At 39.4% G+C, this 23859-nt stretch overlaps 1 protein-coding gene across 9 annotated transcripts in view; it reads right to left on the minus strand.

Annotated features, from left to right (window-relative positions):
• GRIK1 (glutamate ionotropic receptor kainate type subunit 1) overlaps positions 1 to 23859 on the minus strand; it is a 364961-nt gene that overhangs the window by 74095 nt on the left and 267007 nt on the right. For all 9 annotated transcript variants that reach the window (XM_045785684.2, XM_045785683.2, XM_045785681.2 and 6 more), the window contains one exon: positions 19098 to 19241. In XM_045785684.2, coding sequence (XP_045641640.2) covers positions 19098 to 19241 — 144 coding nt within the window. The remainder of the gene's footprint in view (positions 1 to 19097; positions 19242 to 23859) is intronic.

A 23859-nucleotide genomic window follows, 5' to 3' on the forward strand; every position in this document is an offset into this window, starting at 1 on the left:
ACAGCAATTTTAATGGGATGAGGGCACCACATGTGGAAGTGTTACAAGGCACAGAATTAGAACTCAATGAAGCAATTTATTGAAAGAGATGGCTTGCTTCCGCCATGGCCCTTCTTTAAACTCCCTTGAAATAGAGGACGTGCTCTAGACTTGGAGGGCAAGCACTTTGTCAGACTTGCTCCAGAGAGATCATCACCTACTCTCATTCTCTTGGGAACAGTCTAGTCTTTTCTAAATTTAAATTTTACTTCTACTCTACTCTGAGGTCAGAGGGTTGCCAGCAGTTGCTTGGATCAGAAAAATGTGTGAAACAAGAACCTCACTGCGTGATCCAGGCCCGGGGTGGGGGGGGGGAGGCTAGAAAGTGGCGATGTTCTGGAGAAAAACACTGAAGTTAACATAAAACCAGGATGTGTTCACTTTCTTCTTTGGTTTTAGCATAAGTCCCTTAACTGGTATGAAAGTTAACACATCATTTAAAATTCTGGGTTTTTTGCTCTTGGCGCCACACAACTACAGGCTTCGTGTACACTGAGGAAATCCAATTACAAATTGATTTAGTCAATGGTGTGGCTTCCTGAAATTTTAAAAAGTAGAAAGCCAGCTTTCGAGTTGATAGAGGATAAAATTCTAGCCTCCCAATGGCTCAAAATAGAAATGAATAGGAATAAATAAAAAATCACTTCGGAATCAAGATAAAGCTTTGCTCAGTACCTGCTGAGAGAAACCAGGGATGACGGATGAATTTTCAGTTTCTGCCTCAGAACAATCAAGTGGGATACTTGACAGAAATCCTGTCAGGTAACTAGGAACTTCATAAAAAAACAACTCTTCAAGCATTGGGCAATGGTGGGGGGCAGTGAAGAGGATATAAAACCTACCTACTGTTTGTTTCATTCTCAATTTAAAATGTGGAGGGAGGGGCGCCTGGGTGGCTCAGTCATTAAGCGTCTGCCTTCGGCTCAGGGCGTGATGCCAGAGTCCTGGAATCGAGCCCCACATCAGGCTCCTCCCCCGGGAGCCTGCTTCTTCCTCTCCCACTCCCCCTGCTTGTGTTCCCTCTCTCACTGGCTGTCTCTCTCTGTGTCAAATAAATAAATAAAATCTTTAAAAAATAAAATAAAATAAAATAAATAAAATGTGGAGGAAGCAAATTATGTATTTACATAATCTAAAACTAAAGAGCCAAATACACTAATTTCTCAGTTCACACGTATAAAGAACCTTCTTGCTACAACCAGGTAGGCTGGCCAGTAGGTCTTGCTTTGCCCTGAATTGGGATTGTCTGGGTTTTAAAACTGAACTCTCATATCCTTGGTCCCTGGCAAACTGAGGGTTGGTCACCTTAATTCTAGGACAATTCCAACACTGAAAGGTTCTTTTTCCCAGTAAGTAGCTTCATGGTATTAGTAAAGGTGTCTTAATTTTTTCCTTCCTTCTTTCCTTCTTTCCTTCCTTCCTTCCTTCCTTCCTTCCTTCCTTCCTTCCTTCCTTCCCTCCTTCTTCCTACCTCTTCCCCCCTTCCCTCCCTCCGTCCCTCCCTCTCTCTCTTCCTTTTTCTTTCTTTCTTTCTTTTCTTTCTTTCTTTCTTTCTTTCTTTTCTTTTCTTTTCTTTTCTTTTCTTTTCTTTTCTTTCTTTTTCCTTAAATTTGCATACATAACTCAGCTAAGAAATATTTTTCCAGGTCATGCATTTCAATATATTTTGTTCATTTTGGAAGCTTTTTTGAACTATAATGACAATTAAGAATTGTATATACTTAAGGTGTACAACCTGATGATTTTATACATGTAACATAAGGTACCCTAGTTTCTGAATCAGTAAAACAGTGTCCCACAATATAGCTGCAACATTCACTCTGTGCATTTGACAGATTCACAAGACTACAGTTCTGGAGATCTTGGAAGACTAATTCCTAAAATTAGTAGGCAAATCAAATATACGTAAATCAAATTCCATGTGAAATATTCTAAGAATAATTCCTGTTCAAAGAATCCTATAGTAAGCCTTTCTTAAAAGTGAGTAATTGTTCTCATATTTGCTCTTGAAAAACTGAATTGCCATACTGGTCTTGTTTACGTTGAGATCACTCTATGCTGGAGTGCATGATTTAGAATAAAATTGATGTAATTGAAATCAGTCTTCCTCCTCTTATCTGTGGCAGTTTTGGTTGGTGCCACACTCCATCCCCCTTTATCAGTAGATTGTACTTGCTACAGGGAGTGTTGGCTGTCCTTGGCCTACAAGAGCCTGCCAGCTTGGAGATGCCTGGGGGCTATGCCCCAAACTCCCAGTGGTAGTCTATAGCCAACAAATGAATATTATTGGGGTGTGTTAGCCTCATAGGGGGTGCATGCATGCTGTGGTGAAAAACACATTCCAAAGTCCACTGGTGGGATAAGGCTGAGGCTGGATTTCTCCTAGTTCCTTCTCTGTCCTACTGAACTTCCCTCTTCCACCATTCAAGACAACATGGAAACTTTCCTTAAGCTCATAGAGGGTAGAAAGATGACCAGAATATTGACTGAATATTATATTACGTGTCATCTCATTTAATCATGATCAAAACCCTCCAAGGCCTGTGGTTTTATCTCCTTTCTTTATTGATAGGAAACTGAGTCTCAGAGAAGTCAAGGTAAGATTAGTTAATGGGGAAGCCAAACTTAACTTAGTGGTCTCATTCCAAAGATTTTCTTGTTTTTGTTTGTTTTTGTTATTTTATTCTTCTGCCTTTTTTTTTACTTCTCCTTCCTTTTATCAATTCCTCAAATTTTCATCCCAATATAAAAATGACAAAAATACCTTTATTTTACCAATACCCAATAATTTTGTCAATAGTCAAAGTGAAAATTGTTGGACTTGCGTGTTTCATAAGCTATAATTAATTTAGAAGTTCGGATCTAAAAAAACAAAAATAGAATGAATAAAAAGCACTTGTATAATTTTTTGGATAAATTTGACCCTATGTAAGTCAACATATTATGCACTAGCATCTGAAATATGAATTCTATCAAGCTAAATATATGCAGAATAATTATCTAATGTTTAGGTAACCTTTCGCAGAGAGAATTTCATTTATTGTCCTTATTTCCAAAATGTTTTGCTGGCAAATCTTGTTGATAAAATGGGAGGGCTGTGAGGGTAATTGCAATTCTTGGCTAGATGTGTTCTTTGTGTAGAGATGCTCTGGTTCCATTTCTAATAATAGGAAGATGAAAAGAAAATGTGTTAACTCGTTGAATAGAGCAAACTTAGCTAGGTTCAAAATTAGGTCAACAGTTTGTCACATTTACAAATCTTCATTATTTCTTTAAAACCAGGTCCCTTGCAGTTGTTGGAATTGTCTTAGAAAATATTTGACAGTGACCACACACACTCATCACCTATATGGATTCAGAAAAATGTTTGTTTTTCAATTACTTTCTCAGAAGAACTTTAGCCGCAGCTACTGCCATTCTCTGATTAGATACTTTTTCTGTGTCATAAATCTTGACTGGATGATTTGAGTAAGTCTACATCGCTTGGGTAATTAGATAATGTTGTTACCAGCCTGTTTGCCATTGGTTTAGAATATTTACTTAAAAAGAGTATAGGATATTTAGAAGGGGAAAAGAATATGGCCTCCTTAAAAGACACTGCCTTTACCCTTATTTATCATGTCACATAAACTTTAAAGCCATCTTTAAATCAATTTAAAAAACGAATGAGTAAAAAAAAAAAAAATCTAACATTTATACCCAAAAGGTCAGCTCAAGTCATTAGTGTCAAAACCTGACTTTCCAAGGCAAATCTTAGGATCATTGACTTACATACATGCCAACAATGAACATTTTCATCCTCTTCCCTGAGTATTCCTTCATAGGCTGCACACAAAGCGAGTTAGTGTTCAAATATTATTTTCAAGCTATAATTAGCTTGACGTTCAAATGACTGGTTTGTAATTTCAATAAGGTAGACAACTAAAGCTCTGGCCGTGGGCTGAACTCGCTGGTTGGCCCACATAGGACCAAGAAGGAAAGGTGGAAGGATGGAGAAGAGGCTTGCCCTCCTCCTCGGCAACCCCACATTTTCCCCTCATATCCCCAACTCCCCTGCTGTTCTGAAAACTAGGGAAAAAGAAAGGCTCGATACAGGCCTTTCTTCTTTTCTTCCCACTCCTTCCTGCTCCTCAGCATGAGTTCGTTGCTGTTCTGTGTTACTCTTAGATCTTCACTCAGATCTGATATCTTGAGGGCAAGAGGCCATACTTATTTGGGCTAATTTCTCTTTTAGCATCTTCTATATTGTGAACACAGATGAAAGGTTACTTAGGAACAATGGTGCAACAGAAAGCATGAATACATCTCTCACATCCTTGGCTAGTGACGAATTATACAATACACAGAGGATAGAGGATGGACAACATAATTTAACTTCATCTTGTTACCTAAAATGCAATCTTTCTCAAGCTAGAGTAAGAATCACCTAAGTTTCTGGGGGTTAAACGTGGGAAATAACTGCTTCTTTTGTTTGTTTTTAACAATTTCTTCATGTAATTTTGGTACACACTACATTTTGGCTTACAGAATTGCTCCTATTCCTTAACACAGAACGTCCTTTGTGAACTGGCCTCTGCTCATCAAGTACCAGTTTCTCTCCTACCATAATTCATCCTCAGCCACCAACTAGTCTCCAAACATGGAATGCCCTTCCCCACCCTGCTGCCTCCTACACTCTAGCTCACTGTTTAAAGTGTAGGCCAGCCTTCATTTTCTCTGAGATGGCTTTTAAAGCAACTCAGATGGAGAACACTGTTGCCCTTGTGACCCCCACTAGATCTTAAAGATACTTCTAGCTTACAAGTCAGCCCAGAGGAAGACACATATGTCTTTGTGTTTGTCTTCATATATGAATTTACTTTCTTTGAAGTCAGGGACCACATCTCAGCTGTCTGATGGGCACGGTTCTTGTCACAGTTCCCAGCACATATTGCTCAATATTGATTGCAGAATAAATGTTTCAGAGTAACCTTGGTAAATGGTATGTATGAGTATTTTTTCCTTCATTAAACGGTTCTACCCTAGAAGAATTTTCACACCTAGGTAATGTGGCTAACACCCACTTTTTCCCTTGTTATAAGGAATCCTGACTGATCATCCGGACTCTGACCTGAAGATCTTGCTTTCTAGCTTACTGAGAAAGCAGAAGCAACATGTTCCCACCGTCGCATTCACCCACCTCATTACCAGCACGTCTGCCTGAATTCTCCCATTTCCTTCCTGTTAGTAAGATGCACTATCCATGCTCGTACCCCATGGGTGCACCAGACTCTCTCACCTACACAAGGATGTTGCTTCTGCAGTTTCCCTCTCTCATATTATCACTTTGTCCCTCTCTGACGATCATTCCAATCAGCACACAGACGTGCTACAAAATATCTCACTTTGGAAAACACTCTCCGAGTCCCATGTCAGATATACTAGACATTTTCACAAATGCTATTTTCTTTCATTCTCATTCTTGTGGGAAGTAGGAACTATTAGCCTCATTTTATGAGATGAGGGTGTGATATACATAGAGCTTGGATTCAGAACAAAGCATGGATTCAGACCCGTATTTTCTGACCCCGAGGAAGCACTTGGCAGAGAAAATGACCAAGTATATCAGAATAGTATCCAAAGAACACACACCCAGTGCACGAGCACTCAGAAGGTTCTCTCCCATCTGTTCGTGACAATTAGAGAGTGTTACACCTACTCCTTGATCTCCGTTTCCCAATTGAAATATGAGGGAATTGGGAAATTTGCCATATTACCATGAAAATCTTACAAGCTACCCTTCTACAATAACATTGAAGGAGTAAAAATAATTCTGTCAGATAGGCGAAGTTGCTGAAAACTGAACTTCAGAGAAGTTATGTGTACTATGTTTAGAGTCTAGATGTTTCAATTCTTTAGTACACTGTAAGTGTAAATGAGAGGAATGGGAGCTACAGCGGACACAGTCATATTTTGTATCAAAGAAGGGTGAACACCCACTGACCAAAGAGAGCCAGATGTGCTAGAACCCCTGATCATTCGTCAGGACAGAGGAAGACTCTGGGTCACTGGCATCTGTGACTTTTCAGGCTGTCATGGGGTAGGAAGCATAGCTATGCCCCAGAGGACTCTGAGGAATCTTGCTGAATAACCGCAAGGTTATCAGGGAGATTTATTAAATAAATAAAAGCACATACATAAAGAAGTGTTGTCAAGTGTTTTGGGGCATGCTAACTGCATACCACTAGGTAGAGATTAAAGCTTTATCTAGTCATCTTAAAATTCTGGAATCTTAGAAAGGCAGTGGAGTACAGAGATGGAGACCATCGACTCAACAGTGTAAGATTTTAGCTGGGTTGTGTTCTAGCTCGTAATCTTGGGCCAGTTATCCAAACTTGCTAAGCCTCAGTTTCCTTATGTAAAGTGGAAGGAAGACTTCCAGGGGTGTTGTGAGGTCAAGTGGAAAAGTAGTTGATCAACCTTCCTGCCTCTTGTTAGAATACTTACTATAAGGACACAGACTCAGAATTTTGAGGTCACTGAGACAGTTGATGTGACTTGCTTAGTCACATAGCTCAGAAGTAATAGGACCAAGATGACACTGGTATTTTTCTTGAATTCAAGACTCAAGTATATCTGAGTGTGAGTGTGTGCACACATACATGTATTAGAAGCATACCACCTTAACACATTATGAGAAAGGGTTAATGGAAAGTTGTTATATACGTACTCATATATAATAATAAACTTTCCTTCTTTGAATGGATTGGTCTGCCCCCATGTCATGGAAAGTAATTCACTTGCTGATCCAAACACACAAATATAACAAAGGAAAATAGTGCTCCTGACTTTTGATTATCTGTCTTAAAAAGAAATTCTGAATTTAAATTTTATTGTCAGAACCTTCTAGCTTTAAACTATGGCCACTTTAGACTGACTGCCGAGTTGTAGATGTCAATATTTGGCAGGCCTGAACACAACTAGAAATTGTCACTTTTTAATTTGTATTTTAAATAGAATTTTTATTAGTAGGGCAATGTTTGACAATTCTCTCTCTACTTTTGTTAATTGATTCATATACTCTGGTCATAAGTTTATTGATTGATATCAATGTTTAGCACCATCAATTTTTTATGCATTGGTGAGCACACTATTTCTAGTCTGGGAATTCTGAAGAATAATCAAATATGCTAAATGAATCACCAAGCACATTTTCAATATGAACCCTTGGCAAGGAGTCTCCCTTTCGCCCTGAGTGCCTGAAGAATGGGTTCCATTAACAATGCAGTATTGTAAAAATAAATGCTGCATATTGAAATGGCTATTGAGTCACACTGCAGAAGTTTTACAGCCAGAAGAGGGGTTATTCCAAAACTTACTGCTCAATTGACAAAAATCAGAGTTATGGAAGGCAAATATTTTAAGAGGGGAAAACATGAGCATTGATTCTGTGTTTTTGTAGGGGGCTCCTTACTGTACTCTCCGGTACTTCATTAGGTCTTGCGTCATGTTAACTATGTAAACTATCATCATAACTATTTGTATTATGTCAACTATGTATTTCTTCCATATTAATGCATAATAATTATATATTAACTATGTTAGCTATCTTCTCCATTGATTATTAATTCCTTGATGGCAGGAAATGTTTTATTCCTCTTTGAATTCTCCCACTTGCATTTGATAAATACTCAAAATATTTGTAGAAGGTATGATTGAATAAAGTAGCAATTCTAAAAGTTGCTCACTTAAGTATCGGGAGAAAGATAGAGGGAAAGTAGCAAGCCCTGGGAATTAGGATCTTCTTCCCACTGGCCATGATACCTAGGAAAGTCTACAAGATCTACAACATCTGTGCCCTACCCCATTCTCCTGACCCCTTCCCTCTTCTTCTCTGAAGAGCTGGACAAGCAGACTGTACAACATGTGGATCAAAGAAGTGAGATCATTTGACTTCCTTAAGGCCATGGTGCCTATGGTGGTAGGATTAGAAGGGCAGATAGATTTAGTTTGTTTTCACCCCCCAAATCAGCTCTTACACCTCATTCCAACTCTGAAGAGATTTTTCTTTGAATTTTGAAGGTTTTCCAGGTTTAGAAGTTCCCTATTGGCCTGTGATCGTGTAGGAAAGAAATTATGCCTTTAAGTATCTGACTCCTTAAATACAGTCATTCGTTTAGCAAACTTTCATTTTGCTAACACTTTCTCATGGAATTACTAACAGTAAGATCAAAAGAGAAAGGTAACTTGGAGTTGGAGGGGGGGAATGGTGTTGAGAAAAGAGAACAGAGAAAGAACTTAATAGATTTCAAAAATTCATCTACGCTTCATCTCCTGAATAGAAGAGTTAACGAGGGCAATTCATTGTGGTGTTATTTCAACTTGTTTTTAATTAAAGGAGGCTCACTCTGTATCTATTGTACGAACGCAGCCTTGATGGTCTAACTGTACAATTACTGTCTTACTCATGTCCCCGGAATGTGATACAATGACAAATCTCTGAAATTCACCCTCCATCAAAGCAATGTGAGCTCCACCTAGTCACCCACAATTTTAAGCCAGTTCTCAGAAAAGCTATTTAAAAACTAATTTGAAGTATACATAATAATGGTGATGAAAATAAACATTAAGCAAAAGAAGAAATGATAAACATAACCTTTAGACCACATAACTTCCTTGGATGTCAGCTATTTCAGGAACTGAAATGATGCATTTATCATATTCTCATCTGTTCAATATATAATTATTTTAACTATTATGTGTGTTGTTTATAACCCATTATCTTGCAATAACAGCTTGCATGGATCACTGCATAATTTAAAAATATAATGGCTTTTCTTGCCAATATTTGATTTCCAACTCTAAATCTGCTGACTTTAACTATATCTATTCCATGCACTTTGGGCAAACAAGTTTTTATTTCCTAAGGATTTATCTTAGAATATGCACCTGGATTTTCTTTTTTTTTTTCATAAACTAGTTTCCTTTGGCACTGGTTCATGTGGTGGCTCATTTTCTGAAATGGAATGGATTGGCTCTGTACTTGCAAAACAACTGAACGGGCAGGAACACAAATCTGAGACCCAGGGTGTGTAAAGTGGGTGGGAATAGGGCACTTGTCTAATTATGTAGATAATGTGATCAATAAAACTTGGAAATCAAGTCCTTGAATTACTCAAATTACTCTGGTCATTAAAGAGGGCATGTGATGTAATGAGCACTGGGTATTATATAAAACTGATCAATCACTGAACTCTACCTCTGAAACCAAAAATACATTATATGTTAGTTTATTGAATTTAAATTTAAAAAGTATAAAGATAAAAAATAAAAAAAATTACTCTGGTCACATTAATTATTGTTTTTGTTGGATAAATACTTATAATTATAACTTATCAATATGTTCCATGTCTATCAAGATAAAAATATGGATCCCATATATGTCGACTTCATATCTTTCCCTAGTTAGCCCGGTTGGATGAGATAATGTATTAAAAAACTTATTTATTTAGTCACCAAGATTTATTGAACACTTGAAATGTGGGTAATCCAAACTGAGTGCTGTAAGTATAAAATAGAAACTGGATTTAAAAGACTTATCATGAGAAAAAGTTAAATAATGATTTTTATATTGGTTACATGTTGAAGTGATAGTATTTTCGATATACTGTATTAAATATCTTATTAAAACTAATCTCACATGTGTCTTTTAATTTTTTAATGTAGCTACTAGAAAAATCTAACAGCTATGTGACTCACATAATATTTCTACTGGACAGTGCTGCTCTACAGCAAATCTTGTATTGGTTATAAGAAACCATTAGATGTTCATCATACCATTGTTTCTATATGCCAAGAATAAAAGAAAAAAGAGGAATAAAAAATATCCATTCATAAGGGAATGGATAAATACACTGAAGTATGGCTCACCATTGAATAAGGCAGAGGTTAGAGTCACTGATCCCCTGCACAGTCAAAAATCTGCATATAATTTTTGACTTCCTGAAAACTTAGCTACTAATAGTCTACTGTTGACCAGAAGCCTTACTGAGGACATAAACAGTGGAGTAACACATATTTTGCATGTTATATGTCTATGTAGTGTATTCTTACAATAAAGTAAGCAAGAGAAAGGAAAATGTTATTAAGAAAATCATAAGGAAAAGAAAATACATTTACAATACTGAATTTATTGAAAAAATCTTCATATAAGCGGACCCACACTTTTCAAATCCTTGTTGTTAAGGGTCAACTGTATTTTCAATAAATGAATTGTTCCTCTACTTGGATTCTTTACTCTCTTAATATTTGCATACCTGGTTCCCTCTTTTCTTTCAAGGCTTTACTCAAGTTTCATATTAGCTGTGAGATGCTTTCTAACTACCCTATATAATATAGCAATGGCAATTTTTTTCCTTCAAGGACCCCTGCACACCCTACACTCTTCTGAACTTTGCTTTTCTGATACCCCTTGTCATCATTTGAAGTACTATGTTTCCTTTTATATATGTCTGATTCCCCCACTATTGCATTCTTGATGTCTAGAATAGTGTCTGCCCCATGCTAGGTATTCAGTAGATATTTGTTGAATGAATGAATGATGGAGCAGTAGATTTCAATGAAAAAGAATAAGCTGGAAAAGGAACAAATATGCATCAACCTAGATATATTTCAAAACTTAAGTACGATTGATTAGAACAGCAAATTGCTGAGTGAAATATATAGACACACACAGCCACAAAGCACACCCGCACCCACACATCACCGTATGTATATATGACATTCCTCTAAGCAAATTAAACACCTGTATGTGTGTGTGCCCACATGCACATATACACACATGCATGTAGACTGTGGTACTGAAAGCAAATTCTTCAATCAATGCAGGGTAGAAGCAGGACATTAGCAGCTGAGTGGGAGAAGGAGGGTAACTGACCTGAATTTCTGAAAGCTACCTGATAAATACTAACGTTATTCAGAATCACACAAACTAAGGAGAATTTGGCAAAACCTCCCATCTTATTCCAACACCCCCTTTTCTCATTTCTGACAGGTGATTATTCACCTAGCCACTGATTGCCAATTTCAGGTTTTCTTAACACCTTAGTTACATATAAGACAGTGTATATAATTGGTAAAACTGTAAAAGGCGAAAGATTTATGCGATCTGAAGAGAAACCAGAGTATTATAATTGGTAAAACTGTAAACTATGAACGTTTAGGAACTGATCTCATTTCTCTGTCCAGAGTTGTATGGGAAAGGAGGAAAGGGCCTGAAAAATCCACTCTTTCTTCAGGTCTAAATGTCTTCAATGTAAGAGGGTACCAGGATAAGTGTCTTTCATTTACACAGTGCAAAATTCGTGGTGGTGTTGAAGACTGAGTTAGAACACAGGTGGTTTTCAATAGGTGCAGAATGAGATCTACAAATACAAGGTTTTCTAAACAGTAGAGATTTGAGTGAGTTTGCTGTCAGATCCAATGTTGTCTAATTAATCCAAGGGACAGCTTGTCCTGGCAATCAAAGTCAAATGGCATGCGATAATGGGAAGTGTTACTCAGTGGAGCCCCAGCAGGATGAAGACATGTCAGAGCTTTGCTTCTCCAGGGGCTTCAATTTTTTTCAGCTCTGTAATTTTTCACCTGGATCCCATATAAAAAAGCCCCAAACACTCAATACTGACCTATTAAGTAAGAGTTCAAATAAATATCGAGACAAATGTATAGGAGCCTCAGTGGAGAATTTTATCTTCTACGCTTTGATTTTTAAAAAGCTTAAATTCAATGATCTCATTTATATATTCAAATTAATCATCTTCATTTCATCAAAATAGAACAAATAAATTACAATTTCATGGCGAAACAGTGGCAGAAACCTGTCCATATTTTCAGTGAGATCCCATATACATAGGCATTTGGAAATAATTTTCACTCCTATATAGTAAATTTATTTTGGGCCAGATCAATTAGGAACTATTTATATAGTTTAAAAGTAAGCATTCGATCAGCAAAATTTATTAAGAGTTTGGTGGATTTTAACTTGCTGGGTTCTGTTCAATAAGCATCTTTTAAATGCCTGCCAGGTACAGGCACAGCTCTGAGGACACAGAGATAAATCGACTGTGTCCTTGTTCAAGGGAAAGGTCTTACGGTGCCTGGCTGAAGCACGTTAAGTGCCAACATAGAGATGTGACGTAGCCACGGAGTTCAGCAGAGGATCACCCCAAATAGAGGTTCGGGAGAGGATCGCTACAGAAAATTAGTTCTGAATAAGAGTTAGCCCAAGTAAACATTGGGAGGCAGTGCTTTCCAGGCTGAAAGGACATAGGACAAAGGGGGTGTCATCAAGCAGGTTTTAGTCTGGAAAAGAGAAGCCCATCTGTCTCGCTGTGTGAGAAAAGCATGGTGAATGAAGAAAACTACAGGCAAGTTTCTGTTTGTAGAGGGTGGGACACCTACTACACATTTATGCACCTCACTCTTCATGTGCGGGTTTTATACATGGACTTTATAGGCCCACTTTATACGTGGACGGTAGTTATAAAAGGGTCGATCCAGGTGAGAAAGGATGAGGGTGGTGGGCAAGGAACGTTGCAAAACATTTACGATAGAAAGTTAACAGGACTTAATTAATTAGATGAGTGTTCTGAGGTGGATGGAGAAGTTTAGCCAATCCGTAGAAGTCTGGTTTGAGTGACAAGTTCTATTTTAATGTAATGTTTCAAGCTAGTTACCAATACAATAGATATCAGGATACCAGAGCGGGTAGATAAACACTCAAGTTTCCTATGCGTAAGTGCAAAGGAAGTGCCCCTCAGAGGTTGTCCCAGATTTTTTGGACCTGACCATGAGATTTATAAAAGATATCACATGCATGGTAGAGGTCGTTGTTGGACACATTTCTCTGGAGAGAGCTGTTACCTCTCTTTGAGGCCACCCTCTTCTGCCTTCAGGATGCCATTTTTGAATCCAGGTAAGGAGGATTTCAGGGGGCCATTCAGAGAAATCTGAAACAAGTTGGCTGCAGTTGGAGAAGCAGAAGACCAATGGCTGACTCAAACATGAGGAAGTCAAGGTAGACTATGGACTGTGGTATGGCTCCTAGGTGACAAAAGAGGACTACACAAGCACTGACCAGCTGAGGTGAGGACCAACCAGAAAGTGCTGCATCACGATCAGAGGCACTCCCAGGATATCCGAGGAAGGAAGGAGTGGGTGCCAGATTTGGATCCAGAGTGCCTCAGGGGGAGTATAGTCAAGGACTATCTACAGGGGTGAGGAAGTTTCAGCAGAAAAAAGCAGAAAAAAGCAAGCCACGGATGTCATGGGGCTGAGGAAACATGATACACTTCCATCTGAAAGAGATCCATTGGCTAAGTCAAAGAAACATGGGGAGAGACTGCGCAACAGAAAATCATAAAGAGTCAAAGAAAAGTCTTCAAAAAAAAAAAAAAGAGTTAGGTTTAAAAATTTCCCAGACCCACCCGGCGACACTAGCTTACACTATTTGCTGATCCCAGAGAGCACAGAGCAGTTCCACCAAGCAAAACAGTCCTTACTCTTCTTGAGCCTGGTGGGAGGTGTAACGGCTACTGGCTCGGGGAGGAAAGAAGGAAGGAAGAAAGGAGGAAGGGAGGAAGGGAGGAAGGGAGGAAGGAAAGGAGAATGAGGAGAAACCAACCACAAATCACATTCCTTCTCTTCTCTAGTCTTCCAGTGGACTGGAGTGCAAAGGGAAGAGAAATTTGATGTTAAATCAAGTTGGACTTCTGATTAATATTAGAATAGAACTTCACATTACTAAGTTGTGATTCCACTTAAAGGAACTCTAGGGCTGTCATTACCTTAAGTAAACACAAAAATCATGGAAAATCTACCAATTTTCACTGAACAATTGTAAGTGGACGGTAGGAACGAAACTAAATTGCTTTTGTTGTCCCACTAGTTGTGTTTGTTTGGCATCCTAGTTAACATTGTCATTTATTGACATTGGGCTTATGTAGCAATAATAGATTTAATAGATAAAACAACAGATTCTTTCTATTTGGGAATTTGTGGATGTGAGGGTGGCAGCAAGACATGCATGAATTTAGACCTAAGGAAGAAGTCAAGAAATACTCGTATGTTTCTCTTGAGCAATTTGTTTCCCCCTTTAGCTCTTTATGAATGATGATCACTTCAAAACCAAGATGTCTATAATTCCTCAATAATCTTTGTGGGTTTATCTGTTTTGATCAAACCTACAGAAGGCTATTAAGATAAACTATCTGAAATACCATATTTTTGTGTCTCAAGAACAGTGACTACCAATTATCAATCAAATTTGAATTTCTCAGCTCAGCAGGCAATTTTCACCAATTATCTCTCCATATTTACTTAAACTCACTTCTCACCACTTCCACATGGGACCACTTTTTCTGACCCCAACAGAACTCTTTATGCTTCATTTATACTGTTGCTGTTCACCATACTGGAACGCTCTTTCAACTAAATTCTATTTTCAACACCCAATTCAGACACTCTTAACATGGGTTTCGGGCAAACCAAGGTGTTTGTAAGGCCCCTGAGATTGCAGATGAATTTGTATGCCTTTCGTGGGAATAATTAAGACAGTTTTAATATAGGGTCTGTAACTCAGAAAATAGTTAAGAACCACTGACATAACCTAAAATAGACGATTCACTTCACTGTACCCACAGTTCACTGCCTTTTCCAGCACCTGTGATTACAGACCCTCTTCCTCCCAGATGCCTCACTGTGCCCGCTTTTGCTGCAGCTGCTCCCACTGATTGCCCCACAGGGCTGGAACTTACTCTGGGTCCAGAGTGACTCTGACCGCAGACAGGAAGGACTTTAGCTTCCTAAGCCCCCACATTCAGCTATTATTTCTCAGACTAACCTGAGATGTGGTTTGTCAGGGTTTTCTGTTAGCTCTACCTGGTTGCTGATTACCTAATGTTTTGTCCCTCCTAAACAATCATGCATATGCTCCGTGATGGAAAGTTCTCTCATTCCCTGGCATCATTGCAGTTGGCCTCCTGTGTCATGCCAATGTCCATGGAACTCCTGATTTTCCACTGCTAGGTCCTGTCCTCCTTTTTACAGATACTGCTACGTCATCTTGGGCTCTAATAACAACAATGTTGAAGCCAATAAGAACAATAGCAATCATGCAGTGCTTACCTACACTAGGCAATATATTTAATGTTTCATGTGGATTGCCTCATTTCTTCCTTACAACCGCCTTACCTGATAGACATTTCTTTTTTTTTTTTTTTTAAGATTTTATTTATTTATTTGACAGAGATAGAGACAGCCAGCGAGAGAGGGAACACAAGCAGGGGGAGCGGGAGAGGAAGAAGCAGGCTCATAGCGGAAAAGCCTGATGTGGGGCTCGATCCCATAATGCCGGGATCACGCCCTGAGCCGAAGGCAGGGGCTTAACCGCTGTGCCACCCAGGCGCCCCTGATAGACATTTCTAGCAGGACATTCCATTTATGGTAACTACCCTTTACTGAGCAACACCACATGCCACACATTTTGCGAGGCTATATATATGTAATCCCCACAAACATACGGGATGGGGATTTTTAACTGCAATTTTTAGAAGAGGAAACTGAGAACAAAGGGTCTCAATGACTAAGTTCACATAAATAGCAAATTGCAATTAAGTCTTGGGGTCTGTGCCCCCAGTGCCAGAGTTAAATAGGCTGGCCTATTCCTCAAATCCCTACCTCACTGCCCCACCAGAACTATGGTCCATAGACAAGTCTAGCTGATCCTGGTTTTGCCTCATTGGATTGTTTCTGGATATGATATTCATGTACCACGTGTGTCCTAAAGTACTTGCTTGTAGGTTGCATGTGTTCTTCAGTTTCTTTGCTTATTCATTCATTCATTCATTAGTTCATTCACTTGCTTGGCATTTACTTACTGGGTATTCATTCTATGCTGAGTCTTACTCAAAGACTAGGGAAACAAGACTGGAAAAGCACAGCTTGGACATAGACATGTAAATAAATATGGTGGTCTAACAACAACTATAATGCAGGTAAGGAGCCAAAATGTATGAGGCAAGGTAAGCACACAGAAGCTAGTGCTTGAGTTGAGACATAAAGGCCTTTCAGTCAGAGGCAAGAGAATATAGTAGGAGCATACGGCAGGTTCAGGGAGCCCCAGGAGGTTCAGCAAATGCTGCAGTTGGGGCAGGAGATGAGAGGGATGGCGTAGGAGATAAGGAACCAGATCACTGGAGAGCCTACAGATCCTGCTGATGAGTGTAGGTTTCATCCCAGACATAGCATAGCTTCAAAGGAAGCCTGCCATTCCTCCACTACGTAGAATTTATGTTAGTTAGATAGTAGAAACCACATCTTCCACTTTGGGAGGAGAGAGTTTCCTGTAGTGCCAAGTTACTGTTACTTGTGTAACGGAGCCCCAGGACTGCTTGCTGGGCGGGAATTTATAATCTCCTAATACATTTGTTTAGCAAATGCCCGGAGACATGACACTAAAACACACTCTACCAGATTTAAAATGTTCTTTAATTCTTCCTCTTTAGGCAGCCTGAAACAGTGAAAGATGGTTAGCTTGAAAGACTTGTCTGAAAGGCTTACTGATTCTAAATGATGTGTGAAGTTATCAGGGATTAGCACACACACAACCACCTCTGAGCTCAGAAAGTTTACCTCCTGTGACGGATTTGATCTTCACCCCATAAATTTGATCTGCTGACTTGCTCCTTTACATGATTTCTGATTAGAGTTTGGAAATCTTTTAGAAAGTGAGAGTTTCTAAAAGAAAGGACCTGGAGAAGTTTTAGGACCACGCGCCTTATTTCATGTTTCTTAATAAAACCTGACGCCTGCAAAGTTTTGTTGAATTATGTATTCCTTGAAAGAAACATCTACATTCTCTCACTTTTGCATGTTTTCGCCTGTCTCAGAATTCACTCTGTGCAATCTTTCAACAGATTGGGACCCTGCTCCTGGTCGCCCCCACCCCATCTCTGCAGGTCCCTCTAGCCTGCCAGGAGTGGCATATAGCATCGTAACACAGGAGACAAAAAAGATGAGCGATAAAACTTTTTAATCCATGACCTGCCTCTCCTTTCAACTCCTAACTGTGGAGCCTGAGAATGGGGAATTTGCTCTCTGGAGTAAAAGATCGTAAAATGTTTTCTTCCTTTCAATGTCGTCCCTCATCTTGGAGTTCATTATTTCTTTAAACATCCCTAACGGTGGCTTGGTAATTTTACCTTCTTATGCAACCTAAGTACAAGCAAAAAGGTGCTTGGGGTGCTCCAAGTGTTTGATCTTAAGCTTTCATGTGGCCTCCTGCCTCTCCTTGCGCTGGCAGGAGATGAAAGGAAACCAGCTGTTTTCTTGTTCAAGATCAGGATGGCGATTCAGGACCTACCCATGATCGCTGCGGGGAGAGAAGAGGCTGGGCAATGTTTTTCCATTAGGCACAGTATGTCAGATTTGTGTAGCTGTCAGAAAGCGTATTTCATTTCATGCCTATTTGTGATTTCTTTGTTGTTGTTGTTGCCAGGTTTAAATTCCTGGCATCCCACTCAGTAAACTGAATGAGGCTATTAGTAGTAGTCTATCCCAATTGTAAGAGAATAGCTAATATCTCAGATTCTTACTATGGTTCTGTGTTATTCTTCACACCCTTAGTTTTATCCTCACAATAATTCTCTGAGATAGAAGGTATTATTCCCATTTTACAGAACAGAAAATTGAGACACAGAGTTTAAGTAACTTATGTAGATTATATTGCTCATAAATGTTAGTGGAGCTGGGATTTAAACCCAAGCGACCATGCCAGGACTACAGTGAGATCAGAGAGGTTTCCAGGGGCACAAAATTTAAGGAAGTACTCCCTCACAGTCTCCTATAAGCGCAGGGCTCAGACCTGAGAGTCAGTGCCTCCTTAAATCATGTACCCAGCGTAGTCTTTGTTGCTTGCCATACGCTAGATCCAGCCTTGCTTTGGAGCCTGAGCAGTATTAAACCTCATGCATACTGCCTCTGGTTCTCACCCTTACGGATTAGAGTCAGCTGTCAATGGGGAAGTAGATTAAACAAACCACCGGAAGGAACCCAAAGTAGCATTTCTCCCTTGCCCTTGCCCTTGCCCTTGGCTGGGCATTCTTCCTTTGCACTATGTCCCTCCCATTCTTCTCTTTTTATGGCGTTGTCTCAACTCAACCTTCTCTAATACAGAGGGCAATAAAGATACTCCTCACTTGGCAGGTAAATTTCCGCATCCTATAGAGAAAACATGAGAGCAGCAGCATAGAATAGGGTGCGCACTCAGTTAAGCCTCATTTCATTTTGTCGAGTCCAGACACACCCTGAGGTGTATGTTGACGTCAAAGGTAATGCAAGGATACATATCTCTGAGGAATCTCAGGGTCTAAAACAGGATCTGATAAAGAGAAGTCAAATTGCTTCAGAGAAAAGGAAATTGTAGGGGACAGTCCAGGATCCCAGGGTAATCATGAAAAACTCGCCTTCACCAAATCCCCCCTACTCTTGAAAATCTTTTAGTACACTTGTTATGTTTTGAATAGACTGGACTTTTCTGGTTTTCTGACAAATGGCAAAATTATTATATCATTAGGACAAAGAGGTCCTTCTATTAAGTCCTATACAACCTGATATTTAAGAAACTACTGGGATTATGAGCTGATAATGTGAGTACTATCCCTGGTACTCTGCAGTGATGGACCAACCCACTCTTAGATTCAATGGGGCATGGAGTAAGCACCTATGAACTTATGAACATATGTGGAGAAGAGCCAGCAACAACTGAGACCATGGTTGAGATGAAGGAAGGTGAATGTTACGATCTGGTAGCTTCTTTGAACTTCTCAACATCACACTAGAAAATTCCTGGTAGTTCTTCTAGACAAACATATATCAGTGAAATCCCAGCAGATTGAATAATGATGGTTTCTCCTCTTTTATAGATATCACGCCAACAGAGCCATGTGGGAAGACCACACTAAATGAACAAGTCAAATCACTGTGGCTAGGAAAGAACTGGGCCATGAATGAGTAGCACTTGCCTCTTTGATTAGGTTCATAAATCTGGGTCCAAGGCGCCATGGCTTGTGTCGATGACATTGTAAGGAGCTGACGGTCAGCTGGGAAGCGCGATGGGAGGCAATGGCCACCATGTACACCGCATCATACATCAGAGCTGCTTCAGTCTGTGGAGGAAACCACACACCACATCTTCAATTCCACCTTGCTTCTGTTCCTTTACCTGCATAATCATTCTACTTGCTTCCTAACCTCCCATTTGTCTGTCTCAACAGCTATTTATTTCCAGCTGAACAGTTTTCTCTCTCTGATAGCTATTTTTCTCTAAAATAATACCTCATACTTCACAGTAAAGTGGAGTGATAGCTCTGCTTTGTTTTGAGTTCTTAAAAAAAACACAGAAACTTCCTATCAGCCACTAAAGACGTGATTCAGGGAGCAAACATTTTTGGAGCACCTTCTATGTTAAGCACAATTGTTAAAATCAGCTACATTGAGTTAGACGCTACTATGCCTCAACATTTCAATATCAGATTTTGTTTCTCAGGACTTATACCTATTTATATATTGATTTACTTGTTTCAATTTGGTGGAAAGAAACAGCTGCAAGCGAAACTAATGGGCAATTTCCAAATAGGGATACTTGTGTTGGTCACTTCCATTTACCAGAGTCAAGAAGGTTTACATTGTGGAATCAAATTCATCAGCAGGTTGTGGAAGAGCTTTTGAAAAACACACCTGTGTAACTTGCTTAGAATATGCCTACTTTTGTCAGCATTTGCTTTTTGATAGAGAGTGGAAGTGGCCCTTGCTTTGGGGGGTTGAGCATCTCATTCTTCCCTTCCTACTGAAATTTCTCTCATTTGCAAAATTTCACACAAAACTGCGAGTGTTTTATAAAAAAAATATTGCCCTGGGGTTTTCTTTAAGGATAAAATTGTATAATACCTTTACATTTTAGTTGAAGGTTTTCATTGGAACTTCATTTGAAATTTTCAATAAGCTCCACAAATCAATAGACAGGTAGATAAAACTACTTAGGTAGAAAAACCAACCCCCGGACAGGATATTGACTTATGTCGAGTCCTACATATAGCCAATAATTGGTGTAGTTAAATCTAGAATCCAGGTCATAGGTCAAAGGTTATCCTGTGGTTTTTTTTTTTCTTTTTTCCCCAGAAATCTATTGATTCGCTCAACATTTACTATGCACTTACTGAAAGCATGTCTTAATGGAAGTGGAGAGAGAGGGTAAGGGTTACTACATCTCACACTTTATCCATCTGTGAGTCCAGAGATTATCCCCACTTTAAGCCTGTATCTTGTGCAATCTCTATCATTGCATTTTCCATATGCATTTATAGTGACATCAGGTTCTCAATAAGAACGTGGGTTTTGTGAATGCAGCAATGTTCGACTTCGTTCTTTAGCGGTTAGCACAGTTACTGGCACGTAAACGATATTTAAAGCTGTTTAATAAATGTTTGCTGAACGAATTAATGTTATCTCATACCTCAAAATAAAATACATTTTTATGAGAACTGTATAATCTCAAGGTTTTAAGATGTGCTTCTAAGATAAATTGTTTCACTTATATGATTGACATATAGAAGTTAGATCAGTAGTGGTAGTGGTGGTGATTGTTAAAGCTTAAAAATGTATTGATCATTTCAGTTCAAAACTGGTATATAATCAATTTCATAGATAAGAAAACTGAGGCTCAGGGAAATTAGGTGATTAGTCCAAGGCCACTCTGTTAATCAGCTGCATGGCCAGGGTTTGAACTCCTGACTATCTGATTCTAGCACCCATGTTCTTCACTACTCTGCTATGCTAATTTGGTGTAATTGAAGGAGAGTAATCCATTGGCAGAATGAGACTTTTTGAAACTCAATAATAATAGCTGACTTTTACCAAGTTCTTAACGTTGCAAACACCGAATCTTCACCATAACCTTACTCCTTTGTGGGTAAAGATATGACCAGATTAAATGGTGTCCCCAAACTAGTGGTGGCAAGATCAAGATTCAAACCCAGGAATTTGGTGCTAGGGTTTATGTTCTCAACCATGAAGCTGAGCTGTCCCTAAAGCAAATATTTGCCTGATGATTTAATAATTCCAGTAATAGCTCAATTATGGTGAATGTTCATGGACAACTTACTACACACCAGGCACTATAAACATTCTACACATGTCATCGCCTTAAATTATTGAAAAGATGCCTTTAAATAGGTATTGTCCCCATCTTGCCAACAGGAAAAGGGAGACTTGGAGAAGGAACTTTAGGAAATAACTTTGATAACTTGCATGTGAGAATTTCAACTCAGGCTGTAAACTTAGCCCTTAAATGCTATGCTGTTGGGACCTGGACCATTTTAGCAGTGGAATATACTTTTTAACAAATTTGTATGTGTATTCCCTAATTGACTAATGGAAGGATTTGATAGACAAGTGTGAGGAGTGAAATTTTGATCTAACTTTTCCATAAGCTGGGTTTAGGAAGGATTTTGACTTTCTTTGTCAAGGCTGCTTCCACACTGGGCTGGATAATAACATACCTCAAACCCATGGGCCTGATCAGTGCTTTTCAAATTCAAAGAAGAAAACCATTTATTCTAAAACCACTGTTTCCCTTTGGCATGCAATGTTTTCTTAGATGGAGGAGACATGTCTCTACCTATTTTATAGCACTAATAAACCACCCCTGAATTTCCTTCCCTTTTTAGTTCTGTGCTGGAGGCCAGCTTATCCAGCAGCAACTCTCAAGTCATTTTAGGTAAATATAAAAGAAATTGGCCTGTGTTTCAGATTTTATTTTTCTGAAAGGTTTATGTTCACATTTTATTTATATCAAAAGCCTGAATGAAACCACATTACTCATTGCCCCTAAGAAAATCTCTTTACCCTCAACATGGATCATGAAACAAGCATATGAAAAGCAGTTTCACACCATGTTTTGGTTATCACGACAGTGGCCAATAAAGGGTTAACTCAGCAGGACTGGGGTGCTCACACTGTGTGTATTCCAAAGAAAAGACTGGCTTTTGACTGGCTTCTGGGAGATAATGTCTGAAACTGACTATCCTCCCTGATCATAGCGTTTTCTGTATTCTTTGGGGGTAATGGGCAATGCTAGACAGTTTAACAATGTGATTTATGGTGATTGCCCATTTTTGTTCATCTGGGGCCCTGGGCCATGCTGTGTCAGTTTGCCCTCCGGAATGGCTAGAGACTGAGTCATTAAGGTCAGCAATGAGAATGCTCGATGCCTATGTGACTGACTGACACCAAGGCTTGGGTGAGCTTCCCTGGTTGGCGACACTTCATACATGTTGTCCCACATCATTGCTGTAGAGATTGAAGTACTGTCAATGCAACTTCCCTGGGCGAGGACCACTAGTAGTTCCCACACAGTTTCTCTTGGACTTTGCCCTTTGCAGCTTTCTCCTTTGCTGATATTAGTCCATATCCCTTTGCGGTAATAAACTGTCAACTACAAGTTAACAGCTCTTCTGATTTCTGCGAGTCCTTCTACCAAATCATCAAACCTGAATGTGGTGTTGGGGACCCCAACACAATCCAGTGAAATGTGACCCCTTAGGAAGGAGAACTAACAACAGGATGTGGCTTTGTAGATGCCTTACTGGTACGTAACGTTGGAAAAAACTGGAGGAGATTGGAGTGCTGAAGGAAGAACTTAGTCTTTGTGGAGATAATAGGCAAAAAGTATAGATTTCCCATCTTCTCTGGAAATTCAGAAATATTCGCTAACCTGCTATGGATGGACAAGGCAGTTTTCTGAAAGAGAAGCTCTCCCAAATGACACCCTTCCCCGTCATTTCCTAAATTTACTCTTTCACTGATTCCTCTATTAAAACCCAAATATCTCACCCACATCATAGAGCTAGCAAGATTTGTCTCTTAGTATGAATTAGCTGGTTTCCCTTGTGGGGGTGGGTGCTGCTGAGGAGCCAAAGTGGTGGGAGAGGCAGTGAACATCCTGAGGGTCCGAGATGCTGGCAGGAGCAACCCACAAGGAAACTGGGGTTTGGAAATGGTCGGGGGAAGGGAGCAAAGCTGTAATCAAGGACTCACAATCTAGAAATTCAGTAATTAGGGCAACAGCTCTAATAGATCCAGTGAAACATAGCACAGAGGTCAGCATATTATAATTTCAATAAGTACTTTTCAGCTTTTGAGAGAGACAGTGAGAAATTGGGAAAAGAGGACCTTTTGTGGAGTTGGAAAACATACCTGGGTGATTCCACTGGTCGCACAAGGTCATACAGGTCCCCAGTAAGGGACGGTCTTGGGCTACATGCACAAACCAAGAAATATGTCTCTTGTAAGCGAGTGAGGGTTCTGCCTCCGGATTTCAGAATGCCTTTTGTTCCATTATTGAGTACAAACTGGCATAGCAGCCGGTACCATCAAGTAAACTCAATTCTGTGTCCTGGGGGTTTTGTATATATTATCTAATTTAATCTGTAGAGTAACACTGTAAAGTATTATTACACAGATTTACAGATAAGCAAGGAGCTCAGAGAGGCTCTATAACCTGCTCGGGCCGTTTATTCAGGGGACCTAGCCAGTACTTAATCTAGGCTTTCCTCCTCTGGAAAGATCTTGCTTTTTCCATTGAATTCCACAGCCCATTGTCATTCGTCACTGGAGCAGCAGTGGACTCTTAAGTAGACACTCAAAGGTGCCTCTTTCTGGATCATGATTATAGGAAATGCTCACATGTAACATACGGCTATTGACTGAACTTGATACTGTGAATAC

The sequence above is a fragment of the Ursus americanus genome, chromosome 4 (assembly GCF_024610735.1).
Source record: "Ursus americanus isolate L20-20 chromosome 4, mUrsAme1.1.p, whole genome shotgun sequence".
In the NCBI taxonomy this organism is placed as follows: Eukaryota; Metazoa; Chordata; class Mammalia; order Carnivora; family Ursidae; genus Ursus; species Ursus americanus.